The 22,873-nt window shown below is 36.7% G+C and overlaps 2 protein-coding genes and 1 long non-coding RNA gene across 5 annotated transcripts in view; 1 reads left to right on the top strand and 2 right to left on the bottom strand.

Moving 5' to 3' along the window:
- LOC128679937 (uncharacterized) overlaps positions 1-7,798 on the bottom strand; it is a 23,034-nt gene extending 15,236 nt beyond the window's left edge. The window contains exons 1-2 of the mRNA XM_053762474.2: positions 7,510-7,798; positions 1,903-7,094 (exon numbers count right to left, since the gene is read on the bottom strand). The gene's annotated coding sequence lies outside the window, so the exon portion shown is untranslated. The remainder of the gene's footprint in view (positions 1-1,902; positions 7,095-7,509) is intronic.
- Positions 1-21,476, top strand: part of iav (inactive) — a 21,886-nt gene extending 410 nt beyond the window's left edge. The window contains exons 1-25 of one of the 3 annotated variants that reach the window (XM_053762475.2): positions 8,794-8,984; positions 9,391-9,527; positions 10,535-10,689; positions 11,204-11,344; positions 11,887-11,968; positions 12,248-12,343; positions 12,835-13,052; positions 13,319-13,544; positions 13,657-13,772; positions 13,939-14,187; positions 14,467-14,618; positions 14,898-15,028; positions 15,268-15,353; positions 15,431-15,592; positions 15,762-15,950; positions 16,197-16,312; positions 16,518-16,660; positions 16,915-17,244; positions 17,502-17,644; positions 17,965-18,100; positions 18,537-18,633; positions 18,915-18,998; positions 20,234-20,343; positions 20,518-20,614; positions 20,841-21,476. In XM_053762475.2, coding sequence (XP_053618450.1) covers positions 9,395-9,527; positions 10,535-10,689; positions 11,204-11,344; positions 11,887-11,968; positions 12,248-12,343; positions 12,835-13,052; positions 13,319-13,544; positions 13,657-13,772; positions 13,939-14,187; positions 14,467-14,618; positions 14,898-15,028; positions 15,268-15,353; positions 15,431-15,592; positions 15,762-15,950; positions 16,197-16,312; positions 16,518-16,660; positions 16,915-17,244; positions 17,502-17,644; positions 17,965-18,100; positions 18,537-18,633; positions 18,915-18,998; positions 20,234-20,343; positions 20,518-20,614; positions 20,841-20,991 — 3,543 coding nt within the window. In that variant the 5' untranslated portion in view covers positions 8,794-8,984; positions 9,391-9,394 and the 3' untranslated portion in view covers positions 20,992-21,476. Of the gene's footprint in view, positions 1-8,788; positions 8,985-9,390; positions 9,528-10,534; positions 10,690-11,203; positions 11,345-11,886; positions 11,969-12,247; positions 12,344-12,834; positions 13,053-13,318; positions 13,545-13,656; positions 13,773-13,938; positions 14,188-14,466; positions 14,619-14,897; positions 15,029-15,267; positions 15,354-15,430; positions 15,593-15,761; positions 15,951-16,196; positions 16,313-16,517; positions 16,661-16,914; positions 17,245-17,501; positions 17,645-17,964; positions 18,101-18,536; positions 18,634-18,914; positions 18,999-20,233; positions 20,344-20,517; positions 20,615-20,840 lie in introns of those variants that run through there. The other 2 variants (XM_053762476.2, XM_053762477.2) reach the window with 2 other exon arrangements.
- On the bottom strand, positions 11,224-19,240 carry LOC128679941 (uncharacterized). Its single transcript, XR_008405795.2, has 5 exons — positions 18,925-19,240; positions 18,513-18,629; positions 14,460-18,097; positions 13,982-14,130; positions 11,224-11,349 (listed from the first exon to the last, which is right to left on the bottom strand). It is a non-coding gene; the product is annotated as an uncharacterized LOC128679941 (long non-coding RNA).
- Positions 21,477-22,873: the final 1,397 nt, after the last annotated feature.

A 22,873-nucleotide genomic window follows, 5' to 3' on the forward strand; every position in this document is an offset into this window, starting at 1 on the left:
TTAGAGCTAAATAGCGTATGATATTGTATTTTTTGCCGAAAAAATTGTACCTATTTATTTATTTCAAAACTAGCATCCGCCCAAAGACAAATAATGATAACAAAGATAAAAAATGACGACGAATTGAAATGCTCCTCTTTTTAATTCGGTTGTAAGTTATAAACTATCTCGTCTCTATTTTTTTCACACATAAAAATTGATTTCTGTGCCCATGCACTTATTTCAATGAAATCAGTCGAACAGATTTAGACTGAGGACTCATAGGCTTTGCATTAATAATTTTATCAGCTGCCTGCGGCCGCCCTCGTGCCTATTCCCTTTTAAAGTAAACAAGAAACCCTTCTAACTGATATAGGTAATATACCTATCTGTTTTACATGTTATGGATCAGTCAGTCACTGGACACACTAAAAAAAGGCTGAGCAATTTTATAACTTGAAAACCCAATGTTAAAACAAACTTTATTTGCGAAAGAAATTGCTGGCAAGCCTAGACAGGACACATATGGGAAACGGGAAATGATACAGTCACCAGCACATCAACAAACAAAATTCTTTGCAAACTCGTCGCTATTACCGGGTTTATTATGCAGAGTAACTTGATGTGCTGGTGACTGTACAATAGGTACTAATTTAAATTAAATAAATTTTACATGCCCTGCAGAATAGGTAAAAAACGGGTTATATTTTATATCGATTAATTTTTAATGATTATATTCACAGTTAGGTGAAACCAGTCAATGGCCTCATTGACACGAGTGATTTTTATATCATCTATGGGTAGAATTTAATAAACACTAATGAGAGCCCGCGGCGGAGTTCAAAACACTCGTGAAATTCACCTATGCGATATATGTAGGTACAGTTTACTCCTTGACGCCGCGCCCGTGGTGTGAACAATAGCAAGACAGGTAGATAGGTAGGTACAGTCAACATCACATCAACCTACCCTGCATAAACCTCTATGGAGCGGTAATAACGACGAGTTTGCAATGATTATCGGTAGGTTGATGTGCTGTTGACTATACGTTAGGTAAATAATTTTCAACCCTTATACATCAGTGACAAAAACAGCGAAACATTATAAACTACTCACTAGCTGCGTCTTGGGGCTACCCTCCCGTGGGAATTGCACGATTAAATGTACGCACCCTATGGGTATGGGTTGTTCCAGGTTATACCTATTCTACCCGTAGGTACACCAAATTTCATCAACAATCGCTCCAATAGATTTTACGTGAAAGAGTAACAGAAACAAACATACACGAAAGTTTGTGAGGATACCTAGTAGGATTTAATTAACTTTATCAATCCGAAAATTTACGTTCAGTAGTACTTACCAAGATAGACCTATATTCACTTGTACCTACTACCTAAATTATGCAATACCTAGCTAGCCTACCTACCTAACTTAATCTATTTTTAGCTCAGTTTCAATTTGGACCCCAATATTACAGATATATAGATAATTACTTATGTTGATAATTATAGTTACTTATGTTGATAAATACCTATTACCTACGAAATCTAAATCCAACCGAATAAAAACGTGACAGAATAACGTAATAATAAATCACAAAAAGGCAAAAGCATAACAAAATTTTGTTACAGTCGGTTAAATTCTGCGCAGTTGGCATTACTGCTCGCAGAAACGCACCAGTCGTCAAGTAGAGTGCACGCCGACACAAGACTACGTCACCAAAAGTGAATACAAACAATGGAAACAGCTTTATTTCATCTCCAAAGTCATAATTTAGATAGGGACTTATAATCACCCGGTACACACAATCATTCATACATATTCAAATAATATTATGAAAACTAAATGATATTTACCTGTAAAGATAGAAAAATATGTTTCAAATTGTATGTAAGTACTTAAACGTAATAATAAAAAAAATACCTATTGTTGCTGCTACAGACGAATTACATTGATGTAATAAAATGTGGTGTTTGTATCTTCTTTTTACGTTAATTATACACATATTATTCACTGCACACATTTCCCACATGCCATATCGTCTTGTTGGCGTGCAACGACAAAATGGCGATATTTTCATTTATTCGGCTCATGGCGAGTCTACATAGCGCAGGGAAACGAGTGCGAGTGAGATAGTCAGCAAAAACAGGTGCTAGAAAAAGACAGAAAATCGCCGCGCGGCGAACACCGGTTCTTGGTACATTTCTAAAATGACTTTTGCCCGCGTTGGACGTGTCTTTAGGCCTCGCTTTAGGCTCTCCATACTTGTCAAAATTTGACTACCTAGTTACGTAAACATTTCAACATTAGTAAATGCTTCACAAAACAATTCAGAAAGTAAATTGGATATCTGGTAGCTACGATCAAGGGATATAAATAATAATGGTTTCACGGCAATGTAATGTGCAATTTTATGGTGCAACTTCTTAGGTACAGCTACAATGCGCGGTACTTAAGTTACTATTAAATTTATTAAGTAACTCACGTAATGGGTCATTAATTTCCTATATGCTATTTTTATATAATATTTTTAGTATAGGTGTTAGAATGTTTTGTTTGTTATAATCATATCACTATAACGAATAGATAACGCATTTTATACAGCCGCTACCATTGTCCAGCGACCTACAAAATAAACGTCAGTTACCATTATTATTTTTCACCAGTATGTGTATGTAATTAATTCGAATAATATTGATTTATCACATTAGGTGCCCGTTTACTCTGTCATTTCTTTTTTTTTCTTTCGCAGTCGCATTTTTGTGTTGAATTAGAGGAAATAATCATTAACAAAAACTAGGTACAGTGGAAATTAGAATATTTAAGACGTTTTTAATAAAACAAGATTTGAATAATTAAAAATATAATGCAAATTTTAAATTTTGTATGAAATTATTGTACATGTACCTAAGTAATACAAAATATAATATTTGCGTTTAATTTTGGTCTTGGTCTGAATAAAAATCTGAACCTATATATCTGATTTTTATTTCACACTCACATTTCATTCTCATAAATGAATTGTCGCATTTTGGATTTTAATGTACGCTCCTTTGATTCGAGTGATAAGAGAATATGGTAGGGGACATACGACACGGCGCGCCGCGGCTTACAAAATGGAGGTCAGTGACGTCACTTGATGTGGAGTGGCCTCGAACTCGGTCGTCTTCCGAAGTCAGATTTTTTTATGTAGACTCCATTTCTTCTTACAACTCTTATTATGTAAACAGTCGCAACACGTCTTTAAGATTTTACAGCAAAATAAATAATACAGTCTTGTAATGTATGAGTATCAGACTTGTAATGAACATGTTCTGCTAATAAAATAGTTAATGTTTTAATTTCGATTGTACCTATAGGTTTGAACTGATTATTAAAAAAAAAAACAATAATGATTATACTGTGATGTGAATCATGTTTACACAAGACTCGGTAGAAATAACGTAGGTAGGTAACTAGGTAATGACAGACACGTAATGAGCAGACCTACTTATATAACTATTCCGAAATCACGCTTTTGTATGGATTTGAATGCATCAACGCTTCGTGATAAAACTTTTAACGTTAAAATCAACCGTTAATACTTTTAACTATATGACTCAGGTACCTATTAAACTTGGTAAAGATTTTTTTCTTTTGAGGTTTGGAACCTACCGAGGTTTGTTTGAAAGTTGGAACTCTAAAAACTTAACTGCAAGCATTTTTAAAACCCACATGCATTGTGTAAATTGGAATAACAACGAAAATACAAGAAAAAGAAAATGCAGCTTTGTGTTGATATTTTTTTCTAGTTCAAGTAAATAACGAGCTTCACTTATAGAACAATAATTTAACATTTCTGTTGAGACACTGATAAACGTTGTGTTTAACCATTAATATGTTAACTAATGTATGAAACTACAATAAAAACATTTAAATATTGACATGTAATTAACGTAACAAACAAGAAAGAACATAACGTAACAAACAAGAAGAAAAATTTTAATAAATTCGAATATTATATATAATATTTCAAAGATACATTTGTATTTAGTAACCTAGCCAAAGTATGCAAATATATATTTAACTCTACTGTACAGTACATAACATGACTGTAAAGTAGGTAGTTAGGTACATACAAGGGGCAGCCAACTGCCCACTCCCCGTGCTAACAGTAGTGATGTGGATGTGATACCTAGTGCGCAAACTTAACTCACACATACACATATTCGTAGAACATATTTTAGCCTTTTATTTTTAGGGTTGTGCCTCATGTGTGTCGCCGTATACTATACGTTCTATACTGAAATTTTCGAAAATGAACAATGTTTTACTATCCACAAACATTGTTCATTGTTCATATCATACACCCAAAATGCAGTCGTCATCTTTATTTACTTCGATATCAACATTTTCAGTTTTTATTACAGTATCATTGCTGGGTAAAACTACGGGTATAATTGTATTGGGCATTTGCGTCAGAGTTGGTAGCAGAGAAACACGTTCTGTCATATTAATTGGGCCAGGAATTGGAATCGTGTCTTCATTATGCTGGAAAGGCAACATGGCGTATTGACTATATAAACTTGTAACTAATTCCTGTGGCAACTGACATATAGGTATCACAGTCATGTTATTTGGTACTGTTCTTGTCACATTTGTATTCATTGAACTAAGGTCTTCGATGTTGTCAGGTTGGAATGATGGGGTCAAAAGAGCATTTCTTAAAATTACTCCACTTGTAGACGGCATGGAGACAACGATATTATGTTTTGCAATTGTTTCATCTGAATCAGCTCTTCCCATTTTTTTTGGAGGAGGTGAAGTACATTTGTCTATTGTTCTTCTCTTAATATTTTCTTTTTGCATATGAGTTGTGGTCACAACGTTGCGGTTTACATATATTTGAGGTTGTAAATTTTTCACATTTGTCCATAAATCCGGGGTTGTATTCGTAATAAACGCATGTGAAATAAGATACTGTTTCCGTTTTTGTGCACTTATAATTGTAAAATTTTGATAAATGTTTTCTACAAGTTCTGCAGCTCCTGTAGATATATTACTTATTGAAGACACAGGCTGTAAGTTATTTAAATTGACAATAATTTCTATGTCATCAATCAACGTCTCATTGTTATTTTCAGAGGTTTCTTTTGTTATGGATTTTTTCGTATGCTGTGGTTGAATAACAGCAGTGGCAGTTGTTTTAGTATCGGTTATATCTTTTATATTATGATGTATTATTTGTCTTAGTTGTGTATCTGTGGCTATTTTTTCAATATTAGTTAAATATTTTGGAATTGAGCCATTTGTGTCCTTTTGTTGCGCAACATTAGTTGTTGCTGTTTTAATGTAGGATGTATGAGTTAGTGGTGTTTTAGGAATTAAATCGCGTATGTTGATTGTTTGATTAATATTAAGATTTAGGGATGCTATTTTATGACTAGTATAATTAATTATTTCTTTTAACATTATTAAATTCTCTGTTGATATTCTTTCTGGATTACTTTTGGTTTGGATTTTAACGCATCCACCAGGCGCAATAACAAGTTGTATATCTGCAATGTCTGAACCAATTGAATTGAGATTGTCATTTTTATTCAATTTTTCTAAATCAACAGTTTCAGTTTTACTTATTGGTATTTTTTTATTATTTTTAAACATGACATAAGGTCGCACTTTTTTTTTCTTTGTGTAGTTTAAGACATGTTTAGGATATTTTGGTAAAGAAATATCTAATGCTACGCTTTTAGCACCAATTGAATTTTGTGATTCTACATTTTTACAAATATCACACCTTTCCAAAGAGATTCCACAAGTATTTATAAATTTTGCAAGGTTCGATTCGCCGAGTTTAACTAATTTTAAAAGATATTTATTATACTTGTCGGCACAACATATATCTTCAACAACGTTAACAGCTTGAGATTTGTTAATATCTATCATAGCTTTACAATGATTTGTTGCAATAGATTCAGGGCAATCAAATGTTTTGACCAAAGTATTGACCAAACCATTTTCATCAATATAGTAGTCAAATTGTTGAGTTCCACCAATTTTTAAACTCAAATGTGTGTCAAGATAGTGGCCTTTCCTTCTATGTTTTTTATTTATTTTCTTGTTTGGTCTACTAGCTAATGCGACATTTATTACACTACTTCTATTTGTCACAGGAGTTTTTAACAAACCTTTGTGCCAACGATTCTGAAAATAATCCTTTCTCTGATTCTGCTCAATTGGTTTCGCATTCTCCGGAATTGGTTTCGTATTCTCCGGAATGTGTTTCGTGTTATCACTAGTCACGTACTTTCTTTTACAACAACATATACACTGTTTTGCTTCACAGGTATGAGATATCCTCAGAAATGATTTAAATTTTGTGCATGGTTCTTGTGTCATTTGTTTTATTTTCTGCTCTCTTTTATACCAGCAGCAATTGTTTATTTTAGTAGATATATTTTTCTTAGTATGAGCAGAAATACTACTGAGACATGTTTTATCAACTTGGTAAAATTCTTGTGGCATCCCATCTTTGTTCATAATATAAACATCATATAATCGACATGGAAAGCTCATGTCTTGTAATAATCGTATTGTATGCATTACAATTGTGTAATAAAGGGTCTTCTTTCCACTTTTGCCAGCAATATTCGAGGAGTTGTCAGCATGAACTAAATCAACTTTATCATTTGTGTTAGTTTGAGATAATGGTTCATCACTGTCATCATTTACGACGATGGTTTGTATGGTTCCATGTTTTCTTTGTTCAAGATTTGCTATAACACTTTTTTTATTTTTCTTACAATCGAAAAATAACTGTTTATTTTTATAACGTCTGATATCACGATTGTAGTCTTCCAAAATGTGTATGAAGCGATTAAATTTTATTGTGTATTTCCTTCTCTTCTTTTTTATCAATTTTCCGTTGAAAACAGGCTTGGTTTTATTTTCAATTACACTCAAAACATTTCTTGGATATTTATAATTTTTAGTCCAAACATCATCAACTTTTGTAGTGTATACCAGTAGCTCTTTTCCGAATAGTTCCGGGTGCGATTCAACTAACAAATACTCAGATTTCGATGTATCTTCATCATATTTATCATCATCATATGTCGTGCCTTCAATAAACGTTTCTGAAAATAAAACATACATAAGCAATTATTATTTATGTAGATAGGTCTTTCCATAGTTCGAAAGCCGGTTTTGGTGCAACACTATTAATAAACAACAATATCCGCTATGTCGATTAGAATATCAATACTATCGATAGTATTAGTCTGCAATATTACATAAGCTATCGATATTATTGATAATTTTGTATCGATAGTCAATTTTATGCAAAACTATCGATAGTAGATACTATCAATTTGATAATGTAATATTGCAGAGCAATAGATAGGTAGGTACTATCGATAGCTCGGTGTCGGCAACCCTAGTAAGTAGGTTATATCTACCTACTCTACGATGATTGTCTATGAAATAACCTCTAAATATTTGTGTTTTATAGACCTACTCCCGTAAATTAACAACTAACTTAGCTGTACTAACCTTCTTCTTTGACAAAAATCCCCATTTCGTCTTCAACTTTAATCTCAATGTGTTCTGTATCCATTTTGTTAATATTTTGAGACAAAAACACTTTTAGCGAAAGCAAAACAACGCAACGTCAATTCGGTTTTCTCCACACCGATAATTCTCTATGCTCCGCGCTGCGCGTATTTTGTTTGGCGGTGAAGGGGAGAGAGACGAAGAGCGGGGCACGGGGCGCGGAGAATATGGAACGAAACAGGTCGAGTCGAGACAAACAGCGAAATGCCGATTCCGGCTGAACGAAACGTCGAGCGACGACGCAATCGGTGGTTGACGGGTGGGGCGGGGCGGCGGTGGCGTGGGAAGGGGGTCTACCGATGCTCGGCGCGGGGAAGGGTAGAATAACGCTTGCTATCTATATTAGTCTACCTACACTCTACATCTACACGTTGTTAGCGACATGCGTAAAATTATGGTATACATTACACGTTGTATGCATGGGATAACTGTAGTCATATTCCGCGCGTAATGGATATAATACAGAGCGATTGGGTTTTGATCTTGCTTTTACTCAGTAGGTTTTTTTATTCGTTCCTTCCCCGACCCTCCTTAGCTGGCTGAAACCGTAACCGTACAGAGCGCTACATAATGATACGGATTATTTTTTTTAACTAACTTTTGTCCGAGACTTCGCCTGCATAATTTTTCTTTTTGTCTCGTTTACTTACACTGGCGTAAACTGTGACTAAACTTTACATAATGGCGAATTGCATTAACTATTTTACCCGTGGATTGGATTTCCGAGATAAATACTTACTACCCGAAATTAATAAAATCTCAACAGATACAAAATATCTTCAAATTTATCTTTGATCTAGAATAAATAAACTGAAAGAATATAATTTTGCCAATAACAAAAGAAATTGGACTATTTTCCATCCTTCCACGTGGTCAGTGGTCGTGTTGTGTCGCTCGCTCGCCTTGCGATGCCGACAATAAATAAATATACGAACGCCCTAGGCAGTGGCCTAGTTTGCCTATAAAAAAATAATGTTTCCTTGGGAAATTCACGCGGGCGGAGCCGAGGGCTATAGGTAAGTATATAAAGATAAAACAGATATAAGAACTCAATTACTGAATGTAATATTCTTATATCTGTGAGATAAACATTAAATTTTGACCCCACACTGGGCTCGCAAGCATACACGTTCTCAAGCATGCACCAACTTTATTGCAAAATCGTCGCTATTACCGGCTAATAAAGATCCGTGCGTGCATCTTTTTAGACATGCATTAAGTTCATTTTTTGTCGTTGAGTAACCATGACGACGTAATATTGTTTATCGTCGTTATTACCAGGCAGCGTTCACAAAAACATGGATTTTTTCCTGTTTTCCTCCAGAAAAATGATTAGAGGGAATAAAAATGTTCGATCTTACCACGGCACATAACATTTGAGTGAATCTTCGAGTTTTTTAACAACGACAATCTGCGTAAGTTATTTTTTAATTGGAAATCTATTTGTCATTCTCTGTTCATTAGCGTTTTGTTTATTCAATCTTTAAATAAATTTAACGTGTCTATGTAGGTATCTGTATGTCTGTCCGTGGTTTTATAAAAGCCTGAAACGGCTGAACCGATTTTGATCTAATTTGTTTTATTTGAAAGGAAATTTAATCGAGAGTGTTATTAGCTATGTTTGAAAAATGTGTGTTAGCCGTTTGGGAACCGTCAGCTCTTTTCTAGCGGATGAGAGAATGCCTGCATCTTCGAAGTACCTACTAAATATTTCAAAATTGCATTAATTCAGATAGCAATTCTATTATTATTTTGATATTGGGGCAATGTTTGTCTACCAGATTGTTAACTTGGAATACAATATATTTTTATAATTATTAGGAGGATGGGCGGTGTAGTAGATAAGATCAAAGCGACAGGCGGGGTGAAGGCCGCAGGTTCGGTTCTCGACAGAGTCATATCCCAGCCGCACACGGAAGAACACACTGTCTTGTACAAACTGGCTGATTATAAAAAGGGTAATTATTTCTAGAATGTCATTATGCGCCCCGGGCTTCGCTCTCGTGGGAATTTCGGGATAAAAAGTAGGTACCCTATGTATTATTCCAGGTTATATTCTACACGTGTAGATAGAACCAGATCTCATAACAATCGGTCCAGTAGATTTTGCGTGAAAGAGCACACACACACTACATCCTCACAAACTTTCGCATTTATAATATCAGAAGGATTTATTGATTAAGGCGCTACTTGTTTATATATGATATCATTGTTAAGGCGTTATTGCCCACGTGTTTTCACACCATTGTTAGTCCTTCGCCGTACTCATTCAGATAAATCGATGGGACTCACTCAACGGTAGTCGAATGTTTGTTCTCCTTACGGGCTATTAAGTAGTTTAGTTTCACTTGCACCTGGCGGCTACCAGGAAACTAAAACACGTAGCACGTACCTAATTGCGTCGACACGTTTTCTCTTTCTCTTTTTTTATATTTATATAGGCAAAAGACACAGCATGTAGTGTTAGTAATGTGTCAAATGTTTTTATATTTCGTGGTTAAAGTAGTCCTTCTCTTCAGACGTTAGTCTGTAATCGCAAAACTTGCACATTTTAATTTCACCTAAGAACTTCCGCTTGTTCTACAAAATGAATTATTTTCCACGTTGGCTTCAGTTGCCATGATCCAATAATAAATTATGATGGTCACGCCCACGATCGGCTCCCAGCTAGGGAACTCATCAACAGTTTACAGCATACATGATTTCCTCACAGAATTTATAGTAACCTGCCACAGACCATCCAAAGATTTTTTTTGATTGAATGCAAATAGATCTATTTAAATAAAAGTTTGTGGCAAAAACTTGTTTCACAATCAATTTTCTTTTAAAGTTTTTAAGTAAATACCTACCTATCTACCTATATTGTGCTGGCAGACATCTGTTAGATATTGTGTATCAAGAAGATTGATAGAATAAGTACCTAAAGCGTGAAGTGCTAACGAACTCATTATGGCATTTTCCTCAGGAGGACTCCTCCTGGAGACGTATGCTAAAGGTGGTATGATGGCAGCGGAGAAGTTGATAAGAGAGGAGTTCGCAGCCTACATGTACTCGGGGGGGAGGGGCAGGGTCATCAACCGCGCTGAGTACTTGAGGTGGAAGTTCAGAGACCATGAACAGGTGGGGGTCAATGAAATCTGTACCTAACCACCTACTTGGAAAAATAGTACATATCCAAAACTAATATTTTACGATTTCTATAACATATTACTTTCATGTAAAACACAAAGTCATTTTTCAGTTTACTAGAACTAAACTTCGCGCTCCTGGGATTTTCGGGATGAAAATTACCTAGGTACCTACTCATTTTCTATTGGTAGGTATAGATGTTATGCTGATGCTGTAATGGCCGAGGAAGTATACCTAAATAAACTAAGTACCTACCTAACATCCTTTCGTTTTTCTCATGAACTTTAACAGTTTTATAAAAATAGATTTTGAATTAGTACAAAAATCAGATAAGTATGTCCACGTAGTACCTACAAATACTTAGGATAGCCATGATCTACAATCTATAGCTATAATCAAATAAACAATCTTCTAAAGAATTATTTTATTAAAGCATGTTTCAAAGGCGTATAGAAAAAAAGGCTAACGACCCGTATTTTTTCTCTATGAAATTTTCCTTTCGCAGGTAGTGCTGCCGATAGAAGCGTCCCTCTCCCCGCACGACCCCCTCGCCAAATGGGAGGACCACATGGCCTGCTGGCAGATGTCCTACCGAGGAGCTCTGGGAGAGTCCCTGCTGCATGTGCTCATCATCTGCGATACGAAGGTGGGCTGGGGACAAACAATTTATGTTAAGAGAAGCCTAAATGATTCACGACATAACATAATACATATGCTTTATGAAAATTTTGCATACACAAGTGAATGAATGAATTTATTTGTACGCAACACGGTGGATTAAAATTATGTAGGTATGTCTAGATACAAAATAAGAAAATCTAGACGAAAAATAATTATCTTGTTCTGATAAGATTTACTCAAATAGGTATTGACCTTGACACACTTGTTTGAAGTCGATTAATATTATCGTTCAGGTACATACATTAGGTATGATTATATTCTGATTTATTATGAAAGATGATTTAATAAATCATCGTCGCATGAAAATCCCTGAATATCGGACATTGCGCTCACACTTTCTATTTTGTTTTACACGATGTGTACACGATAAGGATAAAGATAGCATATGGATGTTAGTAATATGCTACGTAATTGTATGTTTCATAGTAGTTAGGCCTTTAGGTATAATTTGTTGCCACAAACATTATCTGTGGTAAGTTAATAAATTCAGTTTTGGTCTATTTTCAGATCCACACTAGATTGGCGAGGACATTGGTGAAATGTTTTCCAAAATTATCGTCAGATGTCGTCGAAGGAGAAGAATATTTAGGTAACATTAGGACTTGACAACTTTTATCTAGCATATAGATTAATATCATACTATTTTTCATGTGTATTTAAAAATATAAATTAACTGGCTGCCCGTCTCGGTTTCCCTCGGGTAAAACCGTAATAAATTATACTACAACTACTAAACCTTCTTCAGGTATACATTATCAATTGGTGAAAACCCTACAAATCCATCGAGTAGTTTTTGAGTTTATCGCGTTCATACAGACACTCAGTCGCGAGACGCGCCGGACCTCTTTTCAAAGGATTCTTGTAACAGGTGCCAGCTCTCTTCACCTGGCCATCGCGTACAGCAATAACGAACTGGTTCAGGACCTGGTGGAAGCAGGTGCAGATGTCGGCCAGAGAGCTATTGGTAAGTGTTTAAATAAGTATCTACTTATTTACAACTGTGGACCGTACGTACGGTCTATATTAAGTGTAACGTTCTTATATTTGTGGTACGGTCTTCCTTTTTAACCGTATTACTAGGGAATATAAAATATGGTTCAAAATTATGCCTGGTCTATTGCAGATAACCTATGGTCATATGGTCATCTGCAAAAATCCAGGCATAATTTTGTCAAATACAAGATTTATTTATAAATAGACCACCACAGGGACTCTTTCACGTCAAAATATATTATTTTTTATTCAGGTATAGTTGTAACTAAACCACCACATAAGTAGGTTAAATTTGTCTGCCCACAATTGTACATCAAATTTCTATTGAAACCATTGAGACACGAGTGGTCTCCACTTTAAAAGGTTGCACAGTCACATTTAGCAAGAATTGGCCTGATCAAATATTGTAGTAGCGGATGGTAAAAAGTATAAATAAATAAAATAAATTCCTCCCATTTTCAGGTAGTTTCTTCCTACCCCGGGACCAGCAGTGCGTGCCCCCGGCCAGACAAACCAACTACGAAGGCCTGGCGTACCTCGGAGAGTACCCTCTCGCGTGGGCCGCGTGTTGCGCTAACGAGGCCGTGTATAACCTACTGCTGGACTCGGGAGCTGATCCTGACGCCCAGGATTCCTTCGGAAACATGATCCTGCATATGGTTGTGGTTTGCGATAAATTGGTAAGAGCTAAAGTTAAGTACACTTTTACTACTCTTTGGTAGCTTCCATCCGCCAGACAATGATTGCCGAAGCCTGGATCTTGAGGATATCTCTGCTAGATTTTTACATGCCTTATCTACCATCTTCTTCCATACTTATTCTTTGTACTTAAATATTTATTCGCTGTATCTATCGTACAGTTATTTAATTAGTAACTTAAGTAGTAATCCAACTAACTTGATCTTTCTGCATGTATTTGAATTAAAATCCTTAAATCCTTTTCTAGGACATGTTTGGCTACGCCCTACGGCACCCGAAGGTCCCAGCCAGCAACGGGCGCATGAACATGGCAGGCTTCACGCCGCTGACGTTGGCCTGCCAGCTTGGCCGCGCCTCCGTCTTCAGGGAGATGCTCGAGCTCTCCGCCAGGGAGTTCTGGAGATACTCCAACATCACATGCTCTGCTTACCCTCTCAATGCCTTGGATACGCTGTTGCCTGATGGGAGGACAAGTTAGTTCCCAAGTTCATCGATGAAGTTTATACCCTGATCTGGCAAACTTTCCGATGCTTTTAGACTTTCTTTAGTATCCTGGACTGATAATGTATTTTTGTCCTGATATAGATTGGAACTCCGCTTTATTCATCATTCTGAACGGTACGAAGCAGGAGCATTTGAACATGTTGGACGGCGGCATTATTCAGAGACTACTCGAGGAGAAGTGGAAAACCTTTGCAAGGGTAGGTACATCATCTTTTTAACCAAATAGACAGTCAACAACATGGTATCGAAAGCTTTTTATACAATCGAAAACTTTTTATGTAGCCATAGATGGATTCTTGAGAAAGTAAAAAAGGTGAATTGAAGGATCAGCTCCGTGTAACAGAATATTTTGGTTTGTTTCAGAATAAGTTCCTCAAACGCCTGATGATCTTAATGTTACACTTACTGCTGCTATCCGTGGCGGTGTACCTTCGCCACAGCAGCGCGGAGGCCGAAGCCAATCCGGACTGGGGGCTCGAGGTGAGGGACGTGAGGGGCGGCGTCCGGCTCGCCAGCGAGCTGGGGACGATAGTCAGCACGTTGTGCTATATTATCCTGCAGCAAGGAGACGAAATCAAAAATCAGGGTCTCGTCGCGTATTTGAAACAATTGGTGAGTATTTGAGCAAGGGTGATCTCTGCTCGAGTTGCTGTATTTTTGGATAGTAAAAAATCTGATGATAATGGAAGACAAGCAGAGAATCCACCATACTAGACTTTCTCTACACATGACGTATAGGAAGTACTGTTAAAATAGTTAACCTACTTTGAATCGGGTTTTTTTTTAAGTTGACGATGTAGACTTTGAATTTATGGCGTTTAAATAATCACAATTATCGTGGAATATTAAAATGTAGATACTTAGTAGATATGTAAATGATGTACCTTCCAGATTCATGAGCCCGCTAAATTGATCTTCCTGTCGTCAAACATACTACTGTTGGCGTGCATCCCAGCGCGGCTGTCCAAGCAAAGCATGGTGGAGGAGGCGATACTCATCTTTGTTCTGCCTGGCTCTTGGTTCTTACTGATGTTCTTTGCTGGGTGAGTGCTCTTTCCTTCTCCTTTACTTTCATCGTCTCACCATAATCTTACCTTTGCTGACAACTATGCATGCTTAATTTTGATTGTATCTAATTTAACGTCAGCCGAAATGTTAAACTAGGTACCAGAAAAGTAATTAGAATATTATGTATAATATAATCTGAGGTTATATTATTATAATCGTCATGTGTCTTTCGAGTTTAGCTAATACAGTTCAGGGAGTCAGCAGACGAGGTGCTTCAAATTTAAGGTGTGTGAATCTATGTATTTCATTTCCAGTGCAGTGAAACTGACCGGCCCATTCGTGACAATGATCTACAGCATGATCACCGGTGACATGTTCACCTTCGGCATCATCTACTGCATCATTCTGTTCGGCTTCTCTCAGTCCTTCTACTTCTTGTACAGAGGTTAGTACCTATACGAATATTGTTCGTAATTCTATTATACAGCATGCATCAGCAGGTATTATACTTATTGGTTTTGTTACTAATCTTATTTAACGTATTTTGATTTTATTTACCACCTTCGGACTTTTCTGTCGTTGTCGATATTTACTGTAATGGTAATGAGTCTATTTAATAAAGTAGGTAAGTATTATTCATTTATTTTATTTCTTTATTGGCAAATTGTGTTAATTTCTTTTCAGGATTCCCCAACGTTCAAACCACTTTGTTTTCCAGCTATCCGAGTACTTGGATGGCATTATTTCAAATTACACTTGGAGATTACAGCGTAAGTTTACGGTTTATTGAGTATAAAACACAATTCTAAACAACTAATGTATCAAACTAAAACATATTTTTGTCCAGTACACAGACCTTGGTTTGACCACGTACCCGAACCTAGCAAAGACAGTATTCACGATATTTATGGTGTTTGTGCCGATCCTACTACTGAACATGTTGATCGCCATGATGGGCAATACGTATGCGCATGTCATTGAGCAATCAGAGAAGGAATGGGTCAAGCAGGTAAGCTTAGTGCTTAGGTGAGACCCTTGTGGAGTCCTACTATTTATTGTAAAAATCTCAACTTCAATTGAAAACTATACTTATAAAAATTATTTATTTATTAATTTCAAGATATATTTAATGCTTAGCCTTTTATTAAATATTTCCTTCCTTGTTACCCTGATTGTAGTGGGCGAAGATTGTAGTGTCTCTCGAGCGGTCAGTAGCTCAGGAAGACGCTCATCGTTACCTGCAAGAGTACTCCATAGGGCTGGGGCCCTCTGACGACCCGCGCTACGAGCAACGCGCCGTCATGGTGATCAAATGCAAACCCAAGACCAGGGCTAACCAGAGGAAGGGGGCTTTGACTAATTGGAAGGTAACGTGACGCATATATTGTGTAGTGTCTTGAAAACTTACTAAAAGCCTTTGAGACTATTGAGATACAAAATTTCTTACCCCATCACTACATTTTCGATATACCAAAATCATATATCAAATAATAATTTTCGATATATCAAATCATAGTTCGAAACTGACTGATTAAAAATCATTAGAAGATAAATTTCCTGTCGGAATAAAGCGTCATTTCCATTAATGAGTTATAGAGTATTTTTATTTCCAGCGTGTCGGCAGAGTGACGATAGCCGAACTGCGCAGGAAGGGGATCAGCGGTGAGGAGTTGAGACGCCTCATGTGGGGACGGGTCTCCATATCTACGCCGACTAAAGTGCCGCCTCCGTAAGAACGAAATATTCATAACAGAAACCACAAATTAAAAACTTATCGATAAAGATAAAGCTAGTCTAAATGCAATTAAGTAGGTACTTTTGGATGTAGTAGAGAATCTTTAGGGTGCTATGGCTACATTCACCGGTCTATGAGAAAAAAAACTTATAACTAATGTATATGAATAGATAAATACACGAAAACATCGTTATTGCAGAAGACGAGGTGCAGGGCCACCACCAGACTGTGTGGTGTCAGCAGACGCGGTGCTGACGTCAGAAGTGGGAGACGGTGTCGCTCCGGCGCTGTCATCTGCCCTCAATGTCATGGCCTTCACAGAACTCGAACTTGGGACTGCTGGTGAGTTATATTTTTAGAGTGAAAAGAAAATGCTCAAATGTCATAGATAGAATACAATTATGGAAAACGAATCCCTGAGCTATCCTTTTGGCTCAGGAATGGTTTGCTTCACAACACAATAGGCTAGAGTTTACAAAATTTTATAACCGGGTACAGGTTCAATTAACTTAGTTATGCATTAGAAATAGGCTAGTCTATTTAGATCCTTTCCAATCTCAATCTGATCCAAATCAGAATTACGATCTCCATTTCAGAAGCTCAAAAGCAACCCACTCCAGATCTGCTGGTCAACGGAAAATCGGCCCCAAAGGTGCCAGCTTCAGCAATCCCCACTCAACAACTTCCCGTCTCTCCCCACCAACTCAACGTCCCTGCCCAAAATGTCCAGCCTCCTACGATAGCTCCAAGTAAAACCAGTTTAGAAACAAAACCAATGGATAGTATCAGTATAACTCCTGCGACTCCTGTTGGTCAACTCCCAGTTGTTCCTAAAGTCCAGAGTACTTCAGTTCCACCACCTGGACAAGCTCAAGTGGTGCAGACACCGATACCTCAAGAGAAGCCAAAAGAAATGCTTTTTGAAGGTTAGTAATCATGATTACATTACATCCTAATGATATTTCATACATTAATGTAGATCTAGAGCTGTACCCTGCCTGCGGTAAACCACATATTAGTAATTATGTAGAAAGTAATACGTGGGCAAGATCTTACTACACTTAATTTAAATGTAAAACTATACGCAAATCATGTTTAAATTTTGGAATAGAAATGACAAAAGATCAACATACAAACACCGCTTACATAACATTCTCATAATTCTTAATCCCCGTGTCTTCAGTTCCAGAGGAGATATTTCGGGATTACTTGTACGAGCTGGTGACTCTGGTGGAAAAGCAGGGTGCCAACGATCCCCACGTCAGGGAGCTCGCGGTGAAGGCGGCTGATTTGACCGGCATACCAGAGATTGACATCAATGTCAGCGTAAGTAATAAAAAAATTAATATTAAATAGATATTTAAATGTTTATTTTCTCCAGACGACAACATCCAAGTGTCAAGCTATGGTTTTGTATGTTGCCGATCATATTAGATTGTTGTCTTGTCCCATACCAAAGACATAAAAGTTTAGGTGTTACTGGTTCATAAACACCCAGTTTTGGCAACAGGAGACAGTGCCCTCATTTATTATCCTTGCTTTCTTGACAGACTGCTACTTACCTGTTATTTTTCCATCCACCAACCATTTATGACAAAGCAGGAAATTTATCTTCTATCTCTATTTCCCATTTATAAATTTGTCAGATGGCAGCAAAATCAGCCCGCAAGATGGCGGCGGGCGCAGTGTCAGGGTTGTTCGGGGTGGTCGCCGACGCGCCTGCGCCTGACTCCGGCTGGCGGCGCGAGCGGCAGGAGCACAGCGACAGCGACCCCATTTCTGGTGACAGCATTATAACTCTTATTACCAATGTGTAGAGGTGAAACTCGCTGATATGGTGACGGCGAAGAACAGCTTCCGCATTTCTGGTGACATGGCATTGTAGCTCTTATTGCTAAGAGAAATTCCCGTATGATCACACTCCTAAATATAGGGAAAATTCACGAAATCAGCTCACAAGATGACACAATAGTAGATTGAACTACTTTATATACCTTGATTCAAAGGTAGCCTAGATATCCTTTTCCGTAGCTTAGTTAATTACCTGTACCTATCAAAACGTCTTTAGGGATGGCGTGCTAACTTACCCCACACACCAACGGATTATTACGGAGTAACATAAAGAAGTTAGAATGAACATTTTATTATCATTCGTAGGCAGCGAATGATATGGTTTACTTCAAATTGGACCTACCTAAATACTTATAATTTTGTACAGAATCGGTGTTGCTGGGTCGTGCGTCCCGCGCTCGGCGCGCTCGCTCGGCGTCGCGCCGCGCCGCGCCTCCGCCCCCGCACCTCTACGTACCTGCTAGGTAAGTAGGAATAATATTATATAAAAAAAATATTTAAAAAATGCATTTTTGCACTAAACGTATTGATCATCAACATTCAAAAAAATTTTATTGCCTATGCGGACTTCCCTTTCCGTCCGTGTTTTGCGACGCACGTACATATCGGCTTGTACAATGATTTTGTAACATGCATCAAAGTTCTTGGAAATGTGAACTTCAACATAATCTATAGCTTGATGGGTAGAAGCCAGCTGTTTCCAGGTTAGAGTTAACTTTCTCGTCACAAAGTACTTTATTTTCAGATCTATGTACCTTGTGGCTTCGGAGAGTAGCGCGGTGGAAAGTGATGCACAATGGGAGGAGCCGCCTAGCTCTGGAAACAGCTCGTAAGTAGGTCTGTCTGTAAAGTGTAGACTACGGTTTTATCGAAGTAAGTAATGTCTGTCTAGTGAGTCGTGGCACAACAAAACCGCGGCAAACTTAAACATTTTTTAGTTGTTGACACTGAATATACTACGAAATTAATATAAATTTGATACTTTCATTATTTTATGAAATACACATTTACTTAGATATTTGACTTAATCTCAATGTATAGACATTGAGATTTAGTCAAGGATTTTTAATTCATAATTACTTAATCTTTTAGGCGGACACATTACAACTTTTGCGCACTTTAATATTTAGACTACCTATACTAGGTAGTCTTTAATTTTTTCAAACCCGCACCACCGTATTCTTGAGATCGTATCTTTGATTTCATCGTCATCTAAGCCTATCTATATCTACAAGGAATTAGGCATAATTTACTAGAAAATAGTCACATAAAACGGGAAATTAGAAATAAATAAGCGGACACGGGTAAAGTATCAAAATATTTTGCCTGCTGTTGAAACAATTTCAATGTTGCCATATATAAGATTTTAATACGTTGTGATCTAAGGACACGACTGACTACCTAAGTCAGACTTATATGTAATTGTTTTATCCTTGCAACATTAGACACCCTGTGTTGCCAGTCCAGAGAACACAGCGCTCTCATTTACATGTTTTCTACTCTTTATAGATAGAGTGTAGGTATTTTAGTTCCAGTACAAAAAGACCCTGATATCTCTCTCATCCTCGCGTGTTCCATATTCACTCACGGCTAGGAAGCCTCGAAGCCTGGGATTCGCAATAAAAAATAAACATATCCATTTCTGATTTTATAACTGACCGCCTGTCTGACCTTGGGGGTGCTTTTGTTTACTATCAAAGCAAAGCTGTCAAAACTTTTCATCAGTCAGACGCTTCTCATCGGCTCAACCACAGGAAAAGATAGAAGTGGTCTGATTCTAGAGCGGGATTCACATATTAAAAAGTAAGAAGCCAATGAGTTGTCTGTGGGTTAGCATGAAATTTTCTAAGAACATTATGAATTTTGAAATGAATATTAAAAAAAGAATAAGTACACCACATATGTACCATGGAATTAACGGAGTAGCTACTAATTCCATGATATGTACTTAGTTCCTTTTTTAAGATAGAGGCGTTGTTCTATTTCCGTATCCAAAAACTTCCGGTCTTGTAAAAACTTATGCTAACCTTACCAGAAAAGAATATAATTGCTTGTCTGTCGTAGGGCAATAGGAAGTCGCAGGGACGAAGCTGCTAGGATACGAGCAGCAAGACCTCTTTGCATTCAGAACGCCACTGACCAGCCAAATGTTGAACACTCGCTTTACATTGTGGGTAAGTTAACATGGTTACCTAGAAGTTGTTCCGTGAAACTACTGGCCAACTTCTCATAATAAATTTTAAGGAACTACATTTTTTGCCATTGTTGCAATTCCAGCCATCAGGAGACGCAGCCTTATTTATTTACTTGACTGACTGTACATTACTGAGAACTCTCAATCACTGCAGGAACCGGAAGCGGCGTTGAAGTAGAGGGCGCTGCGCCACCGCCGACAAAAGAAAAGAAGAGACCCCGGCCTAAAACAGCCAGGCCCCGGAGAAACAGGTAGTCTTTGGTGACATTATTGAAAAACAGAAAAAATGCGCCGAATTGAGAATACGCTCAAGTCCACTGAAAACTGTTTTCGATCCTTCTTGATGCCTTATATATTTCACATTTAAACTAGCGATGTGTAACGGAAATATATTGTGAGGTTTCCATTCAGTCTAGGAGAAGTAGGTAACTAACCTACTAAACCTAGAATACTTATTGTGTCGTGTTATTGTCACAGAGTGTCTCCTGTACCGGAGTTGCCGAGCCCGCTGCAGCCGTGGGCCACGGCTCCGCTGTCTCGTCTATCAAAATTGATGAGGTCTACCAGCGCTTCTTCGGATTCCTTAGTCTCCCAGACCTCCAATGAACAATCTCCTAAGAGATATTAGATCTTTGTAGAGAGAATGTGTGAATGTGTTGATTCTAGTCAGTTTATGCATGTTATATTGTAGTTTATTTATTGATAGTTTATTTTAAGCGAAATCTTTTACCACCAATTGACAACTTCACTTGAATTGGTGTCTGAATCAAACGATCGATAGTGAAATTACGCAGAAACACTCGTTAAAAATAAACACAGAGTTTGTGATATATTAAAACAGCATTTTAGACAGCCCGAAATCTACAAAATTGCTTACACCACGCTGATGTCAAACATTTCATTACAATTTTGCAGCTAATTGTCAAAGTCGTATTCAATTCGTATCTATAAATCACATCATGTCGTCAGTATTTCTGATGATTGACATAATTACCATTCACTAATGATTAGTTACTAGGTAGGTACTTTGTATTACCTCAAGTTTAAAGTATTAACCATAGTACAAATGAAAGAAATTCTACTACAAGCTACACTATGATGAAATAAAACAATGAGTATTTTTATTTAGTATTTAATTTATTCGTCGCCATCCACTGAAAAATGAATACGATTGAAGAAAATTAAAGTACCTCATTTAAAATGTCTAGAAAAAAATATAGATATACTGCCGGATTACACGCAAGAAATAGTGTAAATATATAAAGTCAATAAACAAATTTACATATGGCTAAAATAAATCATAATTATGATAATTATTAAGTAAGCACATACAAAAAATAAAAATTGTTTAAATATAAAACCAAATATTTGGGTTAAAACAAAATATGAATTAAAATTTTCCTTTTTCATGGAAGTCTGAAAAAAGATACTATTCTTATGAATCTACTCACAAAAGTGAGTCCTATCAAACTGAGCAATGTATTAATCCTAACCTAACAGCTACCAATATAGGTAGTATTTCCTTAAATATATTACGATTATTTAACAATTCAAAAACTTTATATTGGTTATTACGCATATTACACAGAATTTTTAACTACATTTAAATAATGAGATGAAATAAATCACGCAATGAAATAATTAAATACAACATTTAGGACACACTTGAATTTTCTATTTGATTTTATTTCATCATATTCTATTTCATTAAAATATAACTTTAAATTTTGAGAGAAGATTAACATTGTCACTGAACGAGTAAAAGATAATGTGTAACAGGTTACACATTTGCACTATTTTTTCGCAGTTAGTTTCCTTAACGGCACCACAGACAAATGGTAAAACATTAACTCTTGGTTTTTGAAGTATTTCTATTATATATTAGCGATATCTCAATATCAAAATATAAAACGAGGAATCTGATGCATAAAGAAAATAGGAAGGGTACTAAACGAAATTACAGTATGTTTAGTAACACTGTTACTCAATGGGAAAAGGCTGGTTCCAATGAGTAACATTGTTACACATTGGGTAAAAACTAGTTGCGATATGTTGTCACATATCGAGATTTTTTATCATGACAGTGTAACAGTTTTAGTTCTCAAAAGACTACACTTTTTGGTGTAAATCAACAGGAACAAATTATTTTATCGTTACTGATACTTTTAATATTAGTCTTTGTAATGATTCCTAACGATTAATATCATGTTCATATAATCTAATATACTTACGTTCGTCTTCAATACTTAACCCACAGTGAGCACAGCACACGTGGCTCCGTCTCTTCCGCCGGCGAAAATACTACGTTTCTATTTAATATGTGTACCCTTGGCAGTTAGGTCTCGCACCTTTAACAGACCGACAACAATCATGGCAGAAATATAATAGGAATATGATCACAGAACATGACATAAAAAGGGCATACAAAAACAGTACAATACATAGTACAAAAGGTATTAAAAAATATACACCAGGTGTAGAAGTATAGGGTTCGATTCTTGCCGAGGTCT

The sequence above is a fragment of the Plodia interpunctella genome, chromosome 22 (genome assembly GCF_027563975.2).
Source record: "Plodia interpunctella isolate USDA-ARS_2022_Savannah chromosome 22, ilPloInte3.2, whole genome shotgun sequence".
Lineage (NCBI taxonomy): Eukaryota > Metazoa > Arthropoda > Insecta > Lepidoptera > Pyralidae > Plodia > Plodia interpunctella.